At 38.5% G+C, this 17,552-nt stretch overlaps 1 protein-coding gene across 1 annotated transcript in view; it reads left to right on the top strand.

The window, feature by feature from the left end:
• The window catches only part of upf3a (UPF3A regulator of nonsense mediated mRNA decay), a 65,109-nt gene extending 48,154 nt beyond the window's left edge, over window positions 1-16,955 (top strand). The window contains exons 9-10 of the mRNA XM_060826964.1: window positions 543-852; window positions 16,785-16,955. Coding sequence (XP_060682947.1) covers window positions 543-852; window positions 16,785-16,955 — 481 coding nt within the window. The remainder of the gene's footprint in view (window positions 1-542; window positions 853-16,784) is intronic.
• The last annotated feature ends 597 nt before the right edge of the window (window positions 16,956-17,552 follow it).

The following is a 17,552-nucleotide window of genomic DNA, read 5'->3' as shown; positions in this document are numbered from 1 at the left end:
TCTGTTGATGTCAGTAACATGATCTGTCGACAATAATACAAAAATGCAACATTTGAGAAGTTTCAGAAACGCTAACAATTCCAATTAACAGTTATTAATACATGATCGTCTTTAAAATAAAAATGTAAGTAATTGACCTGAAATGAAGAATTTATTGTGCTTAAAACTACATTTTATATAATCAGATGATATAATTTTATCATTAGAAGCTAATGTAAAATAAACCAGTCACCAATCATATAATCTGTGATTTTTCTTTTCATTGAAATTAATCAGTTATGATTAAAATTTACATGAGACGAGCCTTCATTTTTAGTACAGCTGTAAATGCTTATGGCAGTGAAGCTTCACATTGCTTTACCTTTTACCAAAACTTAGGCTTAGTCTTCAGAATTGTTATATAAAATTATAGCTGCTCTGTGTAATTTGAGCTCCATAAATAGAGTTGCTAACTGCCTTGATAGATTATTAAATATATATATGCCATTGTATACAGCCATTCAAATAGTAATAAAACTAACTTTGAATTTTCTTTTACACAGACAGCCAAACGATAGTGATAGAGAACGGAGAGAGAGGGAACGGGAAAGAAGATTAAGGGAAAAAGAACGAGAACGAGAGCGACAGAGGCGGCGTGAGGATGAGCGCAGAAAGCAAAAAGAGCGTTATGAAATAGAGAGGGCTATGAAAACAAAAGAAGAAGAACCAAAAAGAGGGAAAGACCATGGACAGGAAAGAGAAAAGAAGGGAGACAGCCTGAGCTACATGTTCAGTACTGAGAAAATAGAAAAACTGAGTAAAGAAGACAAAAATGATGACATGGGATCTAAAAGGGAACGAATAAGGAATAAGGTACCTGTCACCATTTTTTCAAGCTACTGTGATGTTGGCAACATTAATTGATGTGGATATTCAAACCCCATATTCTAAACTGTTGGAAATTAACTATGCAAATTAAGTTAGACACCAGACCTTGTTTGAAAGGTGAACAAAATTTTGCATGAACAGGTATTGTACTTTTTCAATACACTGTATCTTTTTAAAGTAATAGATTAAACTATTCTTATTCAAGAGAGGATTAAAAAAAATTCCAATTGTTTTTTATTAGTATGTTTATTTTCAAAATTGACTTAAAAATTGATAGTCTTTGAAAAAATTGAGTTGTCATTTCAAAGCGAATAAAAAAAAATCTGCAATTATATTACAAGTAATGGTTTGTGAAGGTTCCTGCCTATTCAAACATTTATTTTACTTAGAGAAGCTGTCAAAAAGGAGCAAATTCGATTCCTATTTTCCCAGTATCACTGAAATTTCTGATCTCGGGCTTCACGGCGTTAGCACTTTAATGAATGAATACTCGTTCATTAAAAATAAACAGCGTTTTTAAAATGATGAATAATAGCTGGAGTGTAAAATATTACCTTTCAAATCAAAATAGTTCAATTTTAACAAGGTTTGTTTAGTTTTTGCTATAATTAGGAAAGCATCACATTATTTTCCGCACAAGGATTTAGAGAACTGATTAACGCTATTTCTTAAGCATTTTTGTTTGTGTATGACTATCTTTTCAGTCATCCCTCATCCATGTCCTTCCTGTCAAAGGTGGTTTAGAAGGATAGTTCCATATTTACATTTTTGGAATTCTAAAGTTACTTTCAAGAGTAGTCGAAGAATTTATTTCCAGAAAAAATATAAATATTGAGAAGAATATGACCTTCAATAGATTCTGCCATTCAGGCCAGAAATCTACAGGAGGAAAGATGGCTCATTACAACCTCCACACCTCAGAGAACAAGCATGCCCCAAAACCATGAAGTGTTACAAGTGTGCTCAATTATTACTGAGTGGGACTTGTGCCTCTCATTAGGGTGAAAATATCATCCACCTTGCTGCTGATCAATCAGATTGGCTGGTAGCCCCAACAGTCCTGGCAGCAACGAGAGTCCATAATTGGTGCTGCTAGGACTGCAGGCAGGCCCACAAAGCAAGTGGGAACTCAGGATCCAGTAATAACTCACCAGGTCCAGGTCCAGGTCCAGGTCCAGGTCTACAATCTAAGATGAGGGGTGTGGAGCAATGGGTTTTAAAAGCTGTGTGGGTAGGAAGCAATGGGAATATTATCTTTTTAGGGATTTTGGTCCAAATTGATGAAGAACACCCTTCAAATTTAGTACCCCTACACTTCCTTCTTGCAGTTTTAAAAGTTTAAAAAGAAGACAGACTAACTACTTTGATTTTGTGGTCTTTTTACAAATTCAACTGACTCTTAACTATTTACTTAACATATGGTGGGAAGACTGTCAATTTTGACTCCCATACTATTATGGGAATTATCTTGTGGTGGATATGAAGGTAGTGAGTTAACTGCCTGTCTGATTTTGCATCCCACTCCCTTCAGAATCAAACCTGGTAGGAGTATGTACTAAATAGCAGTAAATGCATCTCTAATCGTCAAAAGAACTATAAGCTGAATAAAGTTAGAATTTGAACAAATTGAGGAAATTGGTATACCATAAAGAGTTGAAACAAATAATCAATTAGAAAATAGTTACAGAAGCTCCAAACACCTCTCTAAAAATCACACTGTTTCAAACAGAACTGAAAAATTGACTGACATACTGCTGTCAATCTTGTGTTCTCCAGAGTGGAGCATTATTTTCATCTTAATACGGATTCTACAGTAAACCAAGGAAAAGCCTTAGTGGAAGGGTTTATGTTTGAGGACAGAAAAGTTAGATATCAGACACTTCCGTAACTTTGAGGGACTTATTTAGCATGTTATAACTTTTTTTAAAAAATGCAAGTTTGTTGAATTGCGATTTTTTTGATTTGCTTATGGGACGAGAGTGTTCTTAATTGCTCTGGGTAAAACAACTAGAGAAGGTTTTAAAACTCATACCTTTTAGAACAGTCAGTATGGATTCATAAAAGAGAGGTTATATCTTTTCAAAATACTTATCACTCAATGCATAAAACAAGTATAGTTGATATTACATATTTGTATATTGTCAGGAAACTTTTGATGAAGCCACATAACACAGGAAAATTATGCTTCAGGGGATAGAATATTAGTTTGAACATAGTAAACACAGAATAATAACTTTTTTTTGGTCTGATGCTGTAAAATCTCATCACAATGTTTAGAGTCTCTAAATCATGCAAATGAGTGTAGAGGTTGCTATAGTCAGGGCTTTCATCTATTGTCTTCTTATGGCTTTTCCTATTTTATTTACTGTTGCTACAGTGCTGCTGGATCACCTTTCTCTGTCTGCGTTCAATCATCTATTTCTCTTCTAATCCTGTTGTACATAGTTATTTTAGTAACACATGTTTCCATATGGCCTTCAGCCTTCTGCTTCTCCTTGGCAGAGACATGTCCATCGTTCACTTTATTACATTTTTTTTATCTACGACATAACATTTCAGCCTGTCTTCAGCTATTTTCTTCAATGCTTCTGCAATATTAATTGCTTTCTTGATGTTCTGGTTCCTGACCTTGTCCTTTCTTATAACTCCAAATATTCTTCTTAGCATTTGCATCTCATTTGTTTCTAGTCGTTGTTACTCTCTTCTTGATGACTGAATTTCTGCACTATTTAATAAAGTTGCCTTCGCAAATGTCTTGTAGATTCTTTCAGTTTCAGCAAATCTCCTTTACTGAGGAAACTTATATTGCAATCACTTGCAATTTATGTTGGTGTTCCATATAATTCTCACAGTTAAAAAGGCAACAAGGCAGAGCTGAGGAAGCTTCTTGATTATATACAGCAAAGGTTAGCCCTTCAATCTAGAATAGTAACTGATTTCGAGAGTTCTTTCTGAGTACTTTGAATAGAAGATAGGACTCTGGTTGAAGCCCTCTGTGATCAATAGCTTGACATATAGGAATGTCATCTTAGAGATTGCTTGTAACATTTCTTACTCCGGGTTGTCTGTGAGCTTTATAGCCAGCAAGTGTCTGCTTTTCAACTTGTCTGTGTATTGAGACTGGAAAGGTTAAGCTACTAAATTGCATTTTGTTTTATGACTAATGTTTAGAGAAAAAACAAATTCTACTTCAATTATTTCATGTATCAAGGAATGAACGTATTGAAAAGTTCAGCTCACTGTATCATTTGTTGGTTTAAAGCTGGACTCTCAAATTTGTAATTATTTAAGATATCTGTAAGTATTTATCTAGTTCATCAACCATAAAGAGAAGTGAATTCAAAATAACTATCTTTTGGTAGGCAGCATAAGGGATACGGGTATCCTGATAAGAACATGCCACAATTATGTAGATATGGGACAGAAAATAATAGTGCCAGTCCCAATTTATGATATAATGCCATTTGCAGGAATGATCAGTAATATTGAAACAATAAATATCTAGTATTGTTGCATCTTAATTAGGAATAGTATGTCAATAACCATAATCCACTACTCTATAAATTGTCCCAAGATATATATTCCCAATGAGACCACCAAAAACAAATTGACTGCTACCCAGGACAAAAGCAAACTGCATCAGATTCCTTCAGTAACCGCAAGACAAAATTATTGTAACACACTTACTTTACCAAGAACAATGTAAAGAATAGATTTCTATTTTTTGGAATTTAAACTGTACCCCTTTAAAACCCAAATCACAATTTAGACAAATGGTTTAACTATGGGTGGGAAAGAGAATGAACAGGATAAACAAAATTTGGGAGATCGAAAGTCTGGACCATAAGATGGAAAGTTATTTTCTTTCTTCCTCTTTTTGTCTTAGTTCTTTTGATATCTTCAATGATGAAACGTTGTTGCCTGTACGTTGACAGATGTCCTTCGATGTTTTACCAGGTGAATTATTTTCTTCTAAGCTTTCTGGAATCATAGAGTCCTAGAGATGTACAGCATGAATACAGACCCTTCAGTCTAACTCATCCACGCCAACCAGATATTTAAATTACTCTAGTCCCATTTGCCAGCACTTGGCCCATATCCCTCTAAACCCTTCCTATTCATATACCCATCTTTTAAATGTTGTAATTATACCAGCCTCCACCACTTACTTTGCCAGCTGATATCATGGGAAAAAGTGAGGACTGCAGATGCTGGAGATCAGAGCTGAAAATATGTTGCTGGAAAAGCGCAGCAGGTCAGGCAGCATCCAAGGAGCAGGAGAATCGACGTTTCGGGCATGAGCCCTTCTTCAGGAATGAGTAGAGTGTGCCAAGCAGGCTAAGATAAAAGATAGGGAGAAGGGACTTGGGGGAGGGGCGTTGGAAATGCGATAGGTGGAAGGAGGTTAAGGTGAGGGTGATAGGCTGGAGTGGGGGTGGGTGGCGGAGACATCAGGAAGAAGATTGCAGGTTACGAAGGTGGTGCTGAGTTCAAGGGTTAAGACTGAGACAAAGTGGGGGGAGGGGAAATCTGAGTTCATCCCTTGTGGTTGGAGGGTTCCTAGGTGGAAGATGAGGCGCTCTTGCTCCAGCCGTCATGTTGCTATGGTCTGGCGATGGAGGAGTCCAAGGACCTGCATGTCCTTGGTGGAGTGGGAGGGGGAATTGAAGTGTAGAGCCATGGGACGGTTGGGTTGGTTGGTGCGGGTGACCCAGAGATGTTCTCGGAAACGTTCCGCAAGTAGGCGGCCTGTCTCCCCAATATAATGGAGGCCACATTGGGTGCAGCAGATGCAGTAAATGATGTGTGTGGAGATGCAGGTGAATTTGTGGCGGATATGGAAGGATCCCTTGGAGCCTTGGAGGGAAGTAAGGGGGGAGGTGTGAGGGCATGTTTTGCATTTCTTGCGGTTGCAGGGGAAGGTGCCAGGAGTGGAGGTTGGGTTGGTGGGGGTTGTGGGAATGGTCTTTTCGAAATGCTGATAGGGGAGGGGGAGGGAAATATATCCCTGGTGGTGGGGTCTGTTTGGAGGTGGCGGAAATGATGACAGATGATATGATGTATATGGAGATTGGTGGGGTGGTAGGGGGGTTCTGTCCTGGTGTTGTAGATACTGGTTGTCCTGGTTGGGTCCAAATTTTGTTGGTCTGAATGTAGTTCGGAGTCCGTGCGGGGTCAGTCGGTTCCGTAGGCAGGTGCTGAGGAAGGAGATGTGGCTGTGGTAGCGAGTCTGTTTGAGAACGTGGCTAAAGAGCATCTGGGCAGAGGAGATGACCTGGGGTGTGCAGTGAGAGAGGGACTCACTGAAATCCTTGTAGAGGGAGGAAGAGAGCTTCTCACTGGATGCTGAGTAGCTGAGAGTGCGAACAGTCTCCTGAGGCAGGAATCAAACCCGGTTCCCTGGCGCTGTGAGGTAGTAGTGCTAACCACTGTGCCGCAATGCCTCCCATTTATGTATCCATTCACTAACAACCCCACATCTTATTTCCCCTTGTTCCTGGTCACAGAAATATTTTCTGCTTAGTCTGAGTTTCCACTGCCGTATCCACATGATAGATTGTGCTTGTGGTACAATGGAAACTTGGACATGCTGTATCATAGATTGGTCTGAAGGTTGGGTATCATGGGGTTTACCACTGATTCAGTGTTAAGACCATAAGACTAAGACTATATGAGTAGAAAATAGGCCATTCAGCCATTTGATCATGGCTGATAGGTTTTTCAACTCCATTTTCCCGCTTTCTGTAACCTTTGATCCCCATGGCAATCAAGAACTTATCTATCTCTGTTTTTAAATATACTCAATGACCTGGCCTCCACAGCCCTCTGTGGCAATGAATTCCACAGATTCACCACTGCCGGGCTAAAGAAGTTTCTCCTTGTCTCCATTCTAAAGGATCTTCCCTTTACTCTAAGGCTGTGTTCTCAGGTCCTTGTCTCTCCTGCTAATGGAAACATCTTCCCAGCATCCAGTCTGTTCAGTATTCTGTAGGTTTCAATGGCATCTCCCCAACCCCAACCTCCCAAACCTCCCTGATCAGTCATTGATTGTAGTCCCAGAGTCCTCAAACATTCCTCGTGTTAAGCTTTCATTCCTGGAATCATTCTCGTGAATCTGCTCTAGACCTGTTCCAAGGCCAATACACCCTTCCTGAGGTATGGGACCCAAAATTCACAATACTCTAAATATGGTCTGACCAGAACCTTATACAGCCTCAAGTACATCCCTGCTTTTATATTCTAGTTCTCTCGAGATGAATGACAACGTTGTATTTGCCTTCCTAATTGCTGACTCAACCTGCAAGTTTATCTTAAGAGAATCCTGGACTAGGTCTGCCAAGTCTCTTAGCCCTCCAGATTTCTGAATTTTCTCCCCATTTAGAAAATATTCTGTATTCTTCCTACCAAAGTGCATGACCTCACGCTTTCACACATTGTATTTCATCTGCCACTTCTTTACTCACTCTCCTTACCTGTCTAAATCTTTCTGCAGCTACCGCCCCCGCCTCCTCAATAGTACCTGCCCTTCCACCTATCTTTGTATCGTTTGCAAACTGAGCCAGAATGCTCTCAGTTCTTTCATCCAGATGATTAATGTATAAAGTGAAAAGTTGTGGTCCCAACACTGACCATTGTGGAATACCTCTAGTCACTGGCTTCCATCCTGAAAAAGACACTTTTATCATCACTCTCTGCCATCTGCCAGACAGCCAATCTTCTATTCATGCTAGTACCTTACCTATAACACCACGGACCCTTATCTTACTCAGCATCCTGTGTAGCACCTTATTAAAGGCCTTCTTGAAGTCCTAATAGATAACTTGCATTGGCTTTTGGTAGAATGGATGCCACATTCTGATCAAAGCCATATACTAATTTGCTGCTTCCATAGTTTCATGCTCTTTGACATTGACTGCAGGCTTTCTGGTAGGCCTCCCATTAATTCAATTATTTTAAAGATTGTACCCATTAGCCTTCCTCATTGAAATCTTCAGAATTTATGTGCAACCTTACCCTCAACAAGCTGTCTTGATTAGTGTCTATACATGCTCAGTGTTTCACCACTTACAGATACTGGTTCTAAGCTACTCCATAGAATCTACATTGTTCAGTATCTGAGCTGATGGCTATGAAGCTGAGAGAGTGTGACGATTTTTCTTCTTCACAATCTTCCGGATCCTCCACTTGATTCCACTTCTATCACTGTCTGACTAGGTTGCAGCTCTTGAATATTTGAAAAGAAAAAAGCATAATATAAAATTATGATATCTCCACCCCCCAAAAAAGGAGTACAAATGCTGTCATCCTGAGGTATAGTATGAGAAGAGATTGGTGGATGAAGTCTGAGTAGGATTGGTGAAGGAGGTTTAGGTGTAAGTATATATAATCTTTGGTTCCAGCGCTCTAGTGGATACAGCCTTACTTACAGCCATTCACATATTGGTAAGCACTGTCTTCTCTAAGAGGATAAAGGATTAAGCGCATCCCCACTTTCTGATCTTGACTACTGACATGAGATCATAGAATCTTTTAAGGCACTACATCCGCGTCCTCAGGAATGGTGTCTGCCTGGTCTCACTGCTTTCTCAATGTTTACCTGTATGGCTCCCAGGTCCATGATAGATATATGATATCTCTCTCAAACTTCACTTCACTCTGCACCAAGGCTTCCAGTACAGTATGGAAAAGTTTTGGAGTCCTCCCTTTACCATACAATGGCTTTCCTACATCTTTACCAGGTTAGTCTCACTTTTACAACATCCTTTAGAAGCAGATGTGCAGTGGTAATGCCAATTATTACCCAGCTATCCAAGCTAATGCTCTTGAGGCGTGGATTTAAATTCCACCATGGCAACTAGTAGAGTTTAAATACAATTAATTATATGAAATTGAAAACCTCCCTAAACAATGATAACCATGAAACTACTATTGATTATCTTAACCTTCCTAGTTTTACTAATTCCGTTTAGGAAAAGAAATATGCTAACTTTACCTGGCCTAGCCTACATGTCACTCCAGTTCCCATAACAATGACTTTTGACTGCTACGTGAAAGCAAAAAAGAAAGCACTCTAATCAATGAAAATTAGGATAGCAAAAATTGCTGGCTTTGCTCGGAATGCCTGCACCCTGTTTTTAAAAAAAAGAAAGAAAAAACTGATGGAAATGCATACCCCCTTTAAAAGGAGAATGGCTTTAGGTTATACGAACCTCTCTCAATTTTTCACCCCTTGCTCAGGCATGCAGCCACTCAAAGGCGCATTAATACTGGCTGCACTCTAATATAATTTAACCAAGCAGACAACAGCATGCAACATGTAAGGTGATTGTCAGACTTCTGTGGAAAGTGCATAAAAGTTTTCTGTTTTGCAGATGACACCAACATATGAAGTAAAATTGAACAATGCAACTAAACTTAAGCTGGTCAGTGTTTAATTTGGATAAGAATAGTGTGATTAATAAAGTAGCAATTAATTGGAAAGGGAATTGACACCAACTGGATCAGTCATGCTATCAATAAGTAAAGAGATAAATGGCTGAAATTCCTGTTAACAAAAAGAAAATTCATTTGAATTATTCACATTTGAATGTGAAGTAGTTTTCATTTTATACCTAATGTTGTTTTGTAAATATTTCTGAAGGCAGGAATTTCACCCAAAGATTATTTAAGTTCCTGGAAATAATTTGCAAAATGATTAGTTGCAATAAAAATACTTGTGCGATTTAGGGTATAAATCAAAAATTTGGCTAGAAATTCCGTTTCTTACATTGCATTATCAAGGCAGGAGAGCAATTTTAGATAGAACTTGGTTCTAGTGGAATTCTAGTTTCCTGAAGAAGGCTTATGCCCGAAACGTCGAATCTCCTGTTCCTTGGATGCTGCCTGACCTGCTGCGCTTTTCCAGCAACACATTTTCAGCTCTAGTGGAATTCCCTGCTTTTGTTGTGATAGGCGGGTAGCTAGACATTGCATTTGTATATTTATTATTTTTGATTTTCCAATTACCTCTTCTCTTTTCACTTCCACATCATCAAATTCTAATCAATGCATGCCCTTGACACCAACGGTCAAAGTTGAAGACAGCTTGACGATTTGACTCCCAAGGCATGTGTAATTAAGCTGCTTCAAGGTGATAGTGGAAATGACTCACTCAGCATTCTGCAACCTGAAAGATAGGAGAAGCCTTTTTCCCTGAAGTAACAGGATATACAGCATAGCAACAGGATATTTGGCCCAGCCAACTTTTGCTTGTTTATTTTCCTCATTAATCTCCTATATTTTTTCTAAATCTATTATCATCACTACCTATTTCCTTCTTCTTTATATACTTGTCTAGTTTCCCCACAACTGCATCTTTTATAATTCAGTTCACTTCACTTCAACCTGTGGAAGTAGTATGTTCCATATTCTAACTGCTCTTTTGGTGAGAAGGTTTCTTTAGAATTCTCTGTAGAATTCTCTGTTGAACTTGTTGGTAAACTCTGAATAGAAGTCTCTCTTCAAATAGAATTCAAACTTTTCTGTCAATAGTGAATCAAGTTCTATTGCAAATAGGTCTACTATGAGGTGTAAATGTGTTGTTTGCATAAGAGAATATCAGATCTTACAGATGAGGAAGAGTTATGTAGATGGATTAACCAGTTGAAAAAAAGACTGCAGGTTGTGGCAGGAATTATGGAAGGCGAGTAGGTAACTTGTGACTTTTTTTGCAAGTCATCACAGGTCAATGAAGTGGATGTGCTAGTACCAGACCTTAATAACTCATTAGAATTGAGGGGTGAGGATCAATACAAGCAGATACAGAATCACCAGATTAAGCAGGTAAATGTTGAAGGCAACTGAGGATATAGGAATATTGATTATTGAGGATAGGATGTATTATAGTCTGTCAGGCAGCTAAAATAATAAAATGCTATTGCAGTGGTATTGCAAAAACAAACACGTAAATGGATGAAGACGAAATAAAAGTAGAGAAAGCATTTAGATTGTAGACAAAAGTATTTTACTTAGATTAGATTACTTACAATGTGGAAACAGACCCTTTGGCCCAACAAGTTCACACCAACCCTCCGAAGAGCAACCCACCCAGACCCATTCCCCTACATTTACCCCTTCACCTAATAGTATGGGCAATTTAGCATGGCCAATTCACCTGACTTGCACATCTTTGGATTAATATAGATTAAGCAATATATTGATTAATGCAGTTTTGTAGGTCGTTTGCCTTAACAGGTTTTAAGCTAAAACAAAACAAGTTATTAGAAAAGCTCAGCAGGTCTGGCAGCATTTGTGAAGAGAAATGAGAGTTAATGTTCTTTCTTCTCAGAAGATAGTTCACTGGACCCAAAACATTAACTCTGATTTTTCTTACAGATGCTGCCAGACCTGCTGTGTTTTTCCAGCAACTTCTGATTTTGTGTCTGATTTACAGCATCTGCAGTTTTTTTCGCGTTTTTAATTAGGTTTAAAACTAACCTCATATATAAATTAGGGGCCTGTCTCAGAATCTCTGCTAGGAGTTTGCATGGAGCATGGGCCTATTTTACAAAAGATTATCAAGTCCATATGCAGCCTAACCTTAAATGGATAGTTGGATGCCTAACAAATTTGCTTTTATTCTTTGTCTCTCTTTATGTAGAGCTCTGTTTCCCATTCCACAACACTTCTGAAAGCCACCCTGGCATACGTTAGCTTCTCTCCTGTACTCATTCACCATCCGCAGCCTTCAACATTTACTGGGTATTCTGCTGGTGAGGCAGGTATGCTAACTTGATCATGCAGTGGTAGCCCACCTCGCATAATTTCACTCCCTGTTAGTTTTCATTTCTAATCTTATGTAATTTTCCTTCAGTATTTAAGTTTCTGACGCTGGAAGGTTTTCAGCTGACATAATTGATCTTACTGAAGAACACCCTTCACACTCAACATTCCAGTTCCCACTTTTTACAGAAACTCCCACTTCTCTGATTATCTCCAATATGATTTGGCCAGACTCCGAAAACAGGCTGTGTATCGTTGTTGGGTCCCTGCCTCGATCTTCTTCACTGAAAAGGACTCCCGTTGTGTCAGCATCCTTGTTCTGCTCTCAGCCTGTTGTATTCCGCTCACAGGATAGTAGTCTTATGTATGCTGTGTCTTCATTGAATGCTGTAACACGGATGCTGCAGTGAGAGTCTCATAATGGTAGTTACTTGACTACAAGCCAAGAGACCTATTGGTACAGCATTAAATCTTGATCCCCTGCATGCCCTTTTTTGTAGAAAATAGCAAATGAATTTGTATCACTTACACTGAGTCACCTGCTGTACACATAACTGCTCTAATGCATTCGAAGATCATTATTCTCTTCAATCTCTACACATGCATTGCACACACAGTCTTTAAGTCATACCGGTCTTTTAACAGTATGTGTGAAAATTATTCTCAGTTGTCATCTGATGAGGTCCCTTCTTCAGAAGTGTTACTTATGTATCTTATGTTACTTGTTGCTGTGGTACCTGTCGTTGCTTCATTTTAGTTGTTGGAATGTTATAGTCCATTGGGAATGATGGTTAATATGTAATCTGTGCAAATGTGAAGCTCATATCTTCCTGATCAGCCACCTGCAGAAAGGAATAGCTTTTCTAGTTGTGCTTAAGTGCCTGTGCTTATAATATTATATCTGATTGTTCACTTCTATCCTGTATGATCAAGGTGACAGCTGCTCTATACAGCTCCCAAATTGGCACTTAGCTGCCATGTTTTGAGAGTCATAGAGTTATACTGCACAGAAATATACCCTTCAGTCTCCAACTAGTGCATGCTGACTAGATATTCTTACTGATCTAGTCAATTTACCAGCATTTGTCCCATATCCCTCTAAATACTTCCTGTTCATGTACCCATCCAGATGCCTTTTAACTGCTGTATTTGTACCTGCCTCCATCACTTCCTCTGGCAGCTCGTTCCATACACGCGCCACACACTGCATGAAAATGTTGCCTGTCAGATCCCTTTTAAATCTTTCCCCTCTCACCTTAAACTTATGCCCTTTAGTTTTGGAAGCCTTTCCTGTGGTAAAGACCTTGACGATTCACCCTATTCATTCCCCTCATCATTTTATAAGCCTTTAAACGATTACCCCTCAGCTTCTGATGCTGCATAGAAAAAAAAGCCCCAGCCATTTCAACCTCTCTCAATTGGCCAAGCCCTCCAATCCCAGTGACATCCTTGTAAATCCTTTCTGAACCCTTTTAAGATTAACAAATTTATCTTTCCTATAGCAGTGAGACCAGAATTGAACACAGTATTACAAAAGTGGCCTAACCAATGTCTGTACTATCGCAGTATGACATTCCAACCCGTATGCTCAATGCACTGACCAATGAAGGCAAACATGCCAAATGCTGCCTTCACCACTCTGTCTACCTATGACTCCATTTTCAAGGAACTATGCACCTGCACCCCTCGGTCCCTTTGTTTGGATACTTCTTTGAGCCCTACCATTGACTATAAGTTCTGCCCTGATTTGCCTGACCATAATGCAACACCTCTTTATTCCTTGACTGGCTGTCTAACTTTCTCAACTCTGGCAATGGTTCAGCAGTTTTGTCAAATTGAAATTTGGCTTTCTGACATTTCAGCTTGATTTTGTCACTCATGCATGTTACAGCTTCTGCCTTAGTAGCTTTTCTTGACTTTGGAAGAATAGATTGAATATAGAATGTCATTAGTCTGGACTAGATATGTTCCAAGTCTTCGGACTTGGAACATATCTAGCTGGTTTGTTTCTCCATCCGAAGATTGATATGTGCACATCTATGCAGAATTCACTCAATTTCTTTGTTGATTTTGCTTGCTATCACCACTTTTCTATTTCAATGGGAATAGTGTGGAGAAAGTGTACAGTATTGAACTTCCCAAACATTTTATGAAGCAGCTGAATTCTTCATTCAATCTGATGGCCATTATCACTTATCACAGTGGAATCCTCTAATGACTGAAATTCTACAATATCACTGGTAGTTGTTAATGGTGGCTTGTTGAAATCCCACTAATCAGAATAGTAGTCTATTGTATCAAGATAATCCATTCCTGTGTCTGTTTGGGATGTTGTTCTAGCCTGCTTAACATAGTGTTCATTACACATCCTGCACTGATTGATGTGATCCTTGATTTTAGTACTCCTATTTGGCCAGTAGAGTATATCTTTTGCCTTCCTCAGACTCAACTCAATCTTTTGGTGTCTTGCATAGATGTGTCTTGCAACTCCTCAGGGATATTGACTGTATTTCCTTCGTGCAATTGCATCATTTCTATTTGCCTGTACACTCTTGTGACCACAGTAGTGTCCATGATACTTACAGGCCATCCTTTTATTACTACTTGGAAAGTTTCTTCCTGTCAAGTAATTTGCTTTATTTGAAAAAGGAACTTTTCTGTTACATTTAATGTGTCTACTTGGTTGAAGACTTTCAGTGCATTTTGAGCTGCAGTTTACTTTGAACCTGAAAGATTTCACACGTTCTTGCATCTGCTACTTTCTTCATAGGGAGCACTGTTGTTGACAGCATATCAATAACATAGTTATTTCTCTTGCACATGTATCTTGTCAAGATGATATCTTTGTAACTAGATAATAATGTTTGCAGATGTTTTTAAAGCAGACAGAAGCTTGAGGAAAATACTTTGAAGTGACTTATGGCTGAACTTGACATTTCACTTTACCTCTTCCAAACGGATAATGATAAAACTATTCACACACAAAGACAATGACCAGGCATTCTTTCTTAATATTGATTTTAGCATAGTATGGTACGATTTCTGTTGATGCCCTGGATGGAAATGCAGCCAGTTTCCTTGATGTATTAAAGTTACTTCAAGTGAAGGTGATTGCCTTGTGGTATTATCACTAACTATTAATTCAGAGACTGAAGTAATGTCTGTGGACACGGGTTCAAATCCTGCCATGGTGGAATTTGAGTTCAATCAAAAAACCTGGAATTAAGAGTCTATTGACCTTGAAACTGCTGACAATGGTCAAAAACTGATCTGATTCACTCATTTTTTTTGTGTGCTCTAACATGTATAATGCCAAACATATTCCTCTACTAAAATGTATGCATAGCGTTGTGATTGGAATTCGGTTGGGCAGGTGGATCACATTGAGGGCTCTGATTTGGCCAGAATAATAACAATCAGGGTGTCCTAGCTGACAGATATAAACAGGAGTTTAAGTTGAATAAAGATTTGTACATCTTGTGCCTTTCACAGTGTCTCACACCTGTACACACACAACATGGGTGCTGGGGAAAAATAAGCTTAGGTGGTAGTGTTTTTAAAAAAAAGGAGAAAAAAAAAACAGAAGTGTGAAGGGGTTCTGCTCAGTAAAAGAAAATGAACAGGAATTTAACGGCAAAATTAGAAGAGAGCAAAGGGTAAAAGTAAAGTTGACTCTTAATGTCTCAATCAACTAGAGCAGCAATCGGTTGATATGATTTGTGATGCAGCATGATGCCAACAGGAGGTTCAGTTCCCATATGGCTGAGTTCATCATGTTGGTCCTGCTTTACCCCTTGCCTGAGACACGGTGACTCTCAGGCTGAACTCACTAATGCTTGACTCTCTGTAATGAGAGGGGAGCCATCTGGTCCTGGGGACTATGGCGACAATCTCTTTACCTCTCCAGGTGGCAATGGAGGCAGGAGATGGAAGGATTTCTATGACTGTTAGGAAGAAGAGCTTTGCAACTGCATCCCTCTGAAACACTTGAAATGCTTGTTGCTAGCATTGGCCAATCATATCTGTGGTATCTTCACTTTTTAAACTAGTTCAATCTATTTTTAAATGCTGTCGTGAATGTTCACTTGGGTGATGTCATTTTCCACCCCATAGCAGGAAATTTGCATTGAAAAGCATCAGTGCCCCTTGCATATAGTTGAAGCTGATGAAGAAAATAAGTTGAGATCGTACTGATGCCAAACCACCAGATGAGACGCATTTCTTGTGACCACCTTTTAAGAAAAATCTTCATTCCTTTAATTCTCTTCTGCTAGTCTGGTCTTATAATTAGCCACCAAATGTTTATCACTTGTATAAATCCCTCATGGCATTAAAGTCAAGTAAAACCTCTGCTGTTTACTTGCTAAACTTACAAATCTGATCATTCCGTCTTTTCCATTTAGAATGTTTAAGAAAGAAATTATTTTATAAATTGGGGTGGTTGGAAACTGTGCAAACTATTTTCCGGCAAGTTTTATACCTTGAAGATACTTCACTTAGCCATAGAAAGCAATGCAAAAAGTCTTTGACATTTTGTCTAAAATTATCAAATTTGGAAAGTTAATTCTCAGCATAAGAAATGATGTCCTCCATAAAGATTATATATTGTCCAATTAATATTACCATGCATGAGTAAGATGAGAAATTTCATGACACTGCTTTTGGCTAATAAAATTCTCCTGAGCGTGCTATTAGCAATGTTAGTAAATACCTAATTCGACCATTATTACCAAACATTTCTTGTAAAGTGAAGTGTTACCATATTTGTTGATTCAAACTGTAAAGTTGAAACCATGGAATGGAGAGATTGTGCATAAAAAAAAAACTCTGCAGCTGCAAAAATGTTGAGAATTTAAATCAGAAAACATGGAAACTCTGTTCTTTTTGTCAACTAACTCATAATTTAATCCTTTTTAAAAGTGTGTTAAAGTAATCCATTGATTAAGTTTTTTGGCTTTGCTAGGAGTACAATTTATCCATAAGTTAATGGTGCGCAGGGAAAAACCATATTATAGAGTTTGAGTTTCATGTTTTCTTCCTTGAGATCACATTGCACTGTAAAGAAACATAGTTTGCAGTGTTTATAAAAACATGTATCTCCATACAACCACACGGCCTTTGCACTGTACCACTTTTTTTGTTTCATTGTTGTACAGGACCGTCCAGCTATGCAGTTGTATCAACCTGGAGCACGCTGCCGAACTCGTCTAGGATCTGGTGGAAAAGCATTTGACTATTGCAGTAAATCCTCCGAAGACAGCGCTGAGAGAAAATATGAAGATGATAGCTCTGTTGGAGCTGGTTCTGAGAAGAGTTGTGAAGAATGAAAAAACACTAACTAGGGTGATCACTTGAGCAGAACACTTATTACAGCATGAAGACAGATTACTGCACAAAGCATCACAATGTAACAAGGTCATCTCAGTGCTGATTAAGTTATCTGCTATTGTTAATAGTACTGTAATTTATTGTTAGCAATTTGTCAACTGTAGTTCACCCAGTTTAGTAAAGTAGATAAAAGATTGGCTTTATTTAAGTGAAATATCATAAAGCAAACCAAATTGAACTTTGCACCACTTATGTGAAGTAGTATTCAAATTTGATGATAGTAGTAGTTGTGAATGGTAGTGCCAGTTATTTTGGATAGTTTTGTTCGGTTACGTAATGTATACTAAGATTTTGATTCTGATGGAATGGTAGTTTTTAGATTATCCTGGTAACAGCAGGAATTTACTCAGTCTGCACGATTCAGGTGGCCGTTCTTCCAAATTAAATATAGAATGATGAGCCCATTTAGGCAAATTTATGACAGTTTCTCAATACTTGCGACCCATGAGAACACAAAGGGTGGGTTAATGTCGTTTTCTAGTTGATGTGAAATTACTTTTGGCGTGTATTGATGCAAAAGTGGTAATACAACTCTA

Source organism: Hemiscyllium ocellatum, chromosome 6 (genome assembly GCF_020745735.1).
Source record: "Hemiscyllium ocellatum isolate sHemOce1 chromosome 6, sHemOce1.pat.X.cur, whole genome shotgun sequence".
NCBI lineage: Eukaryota > Metazoa > Chordata > Chondrichthyes > Orectolobiformes > Hemiscylliidae > Hemiscyllium > Hemiscyllium ocellatum.
Note: the sequence above shows the minus strand (reverse complement) of the source record. Positions and strands in the feature narration are given on the sequence as shown.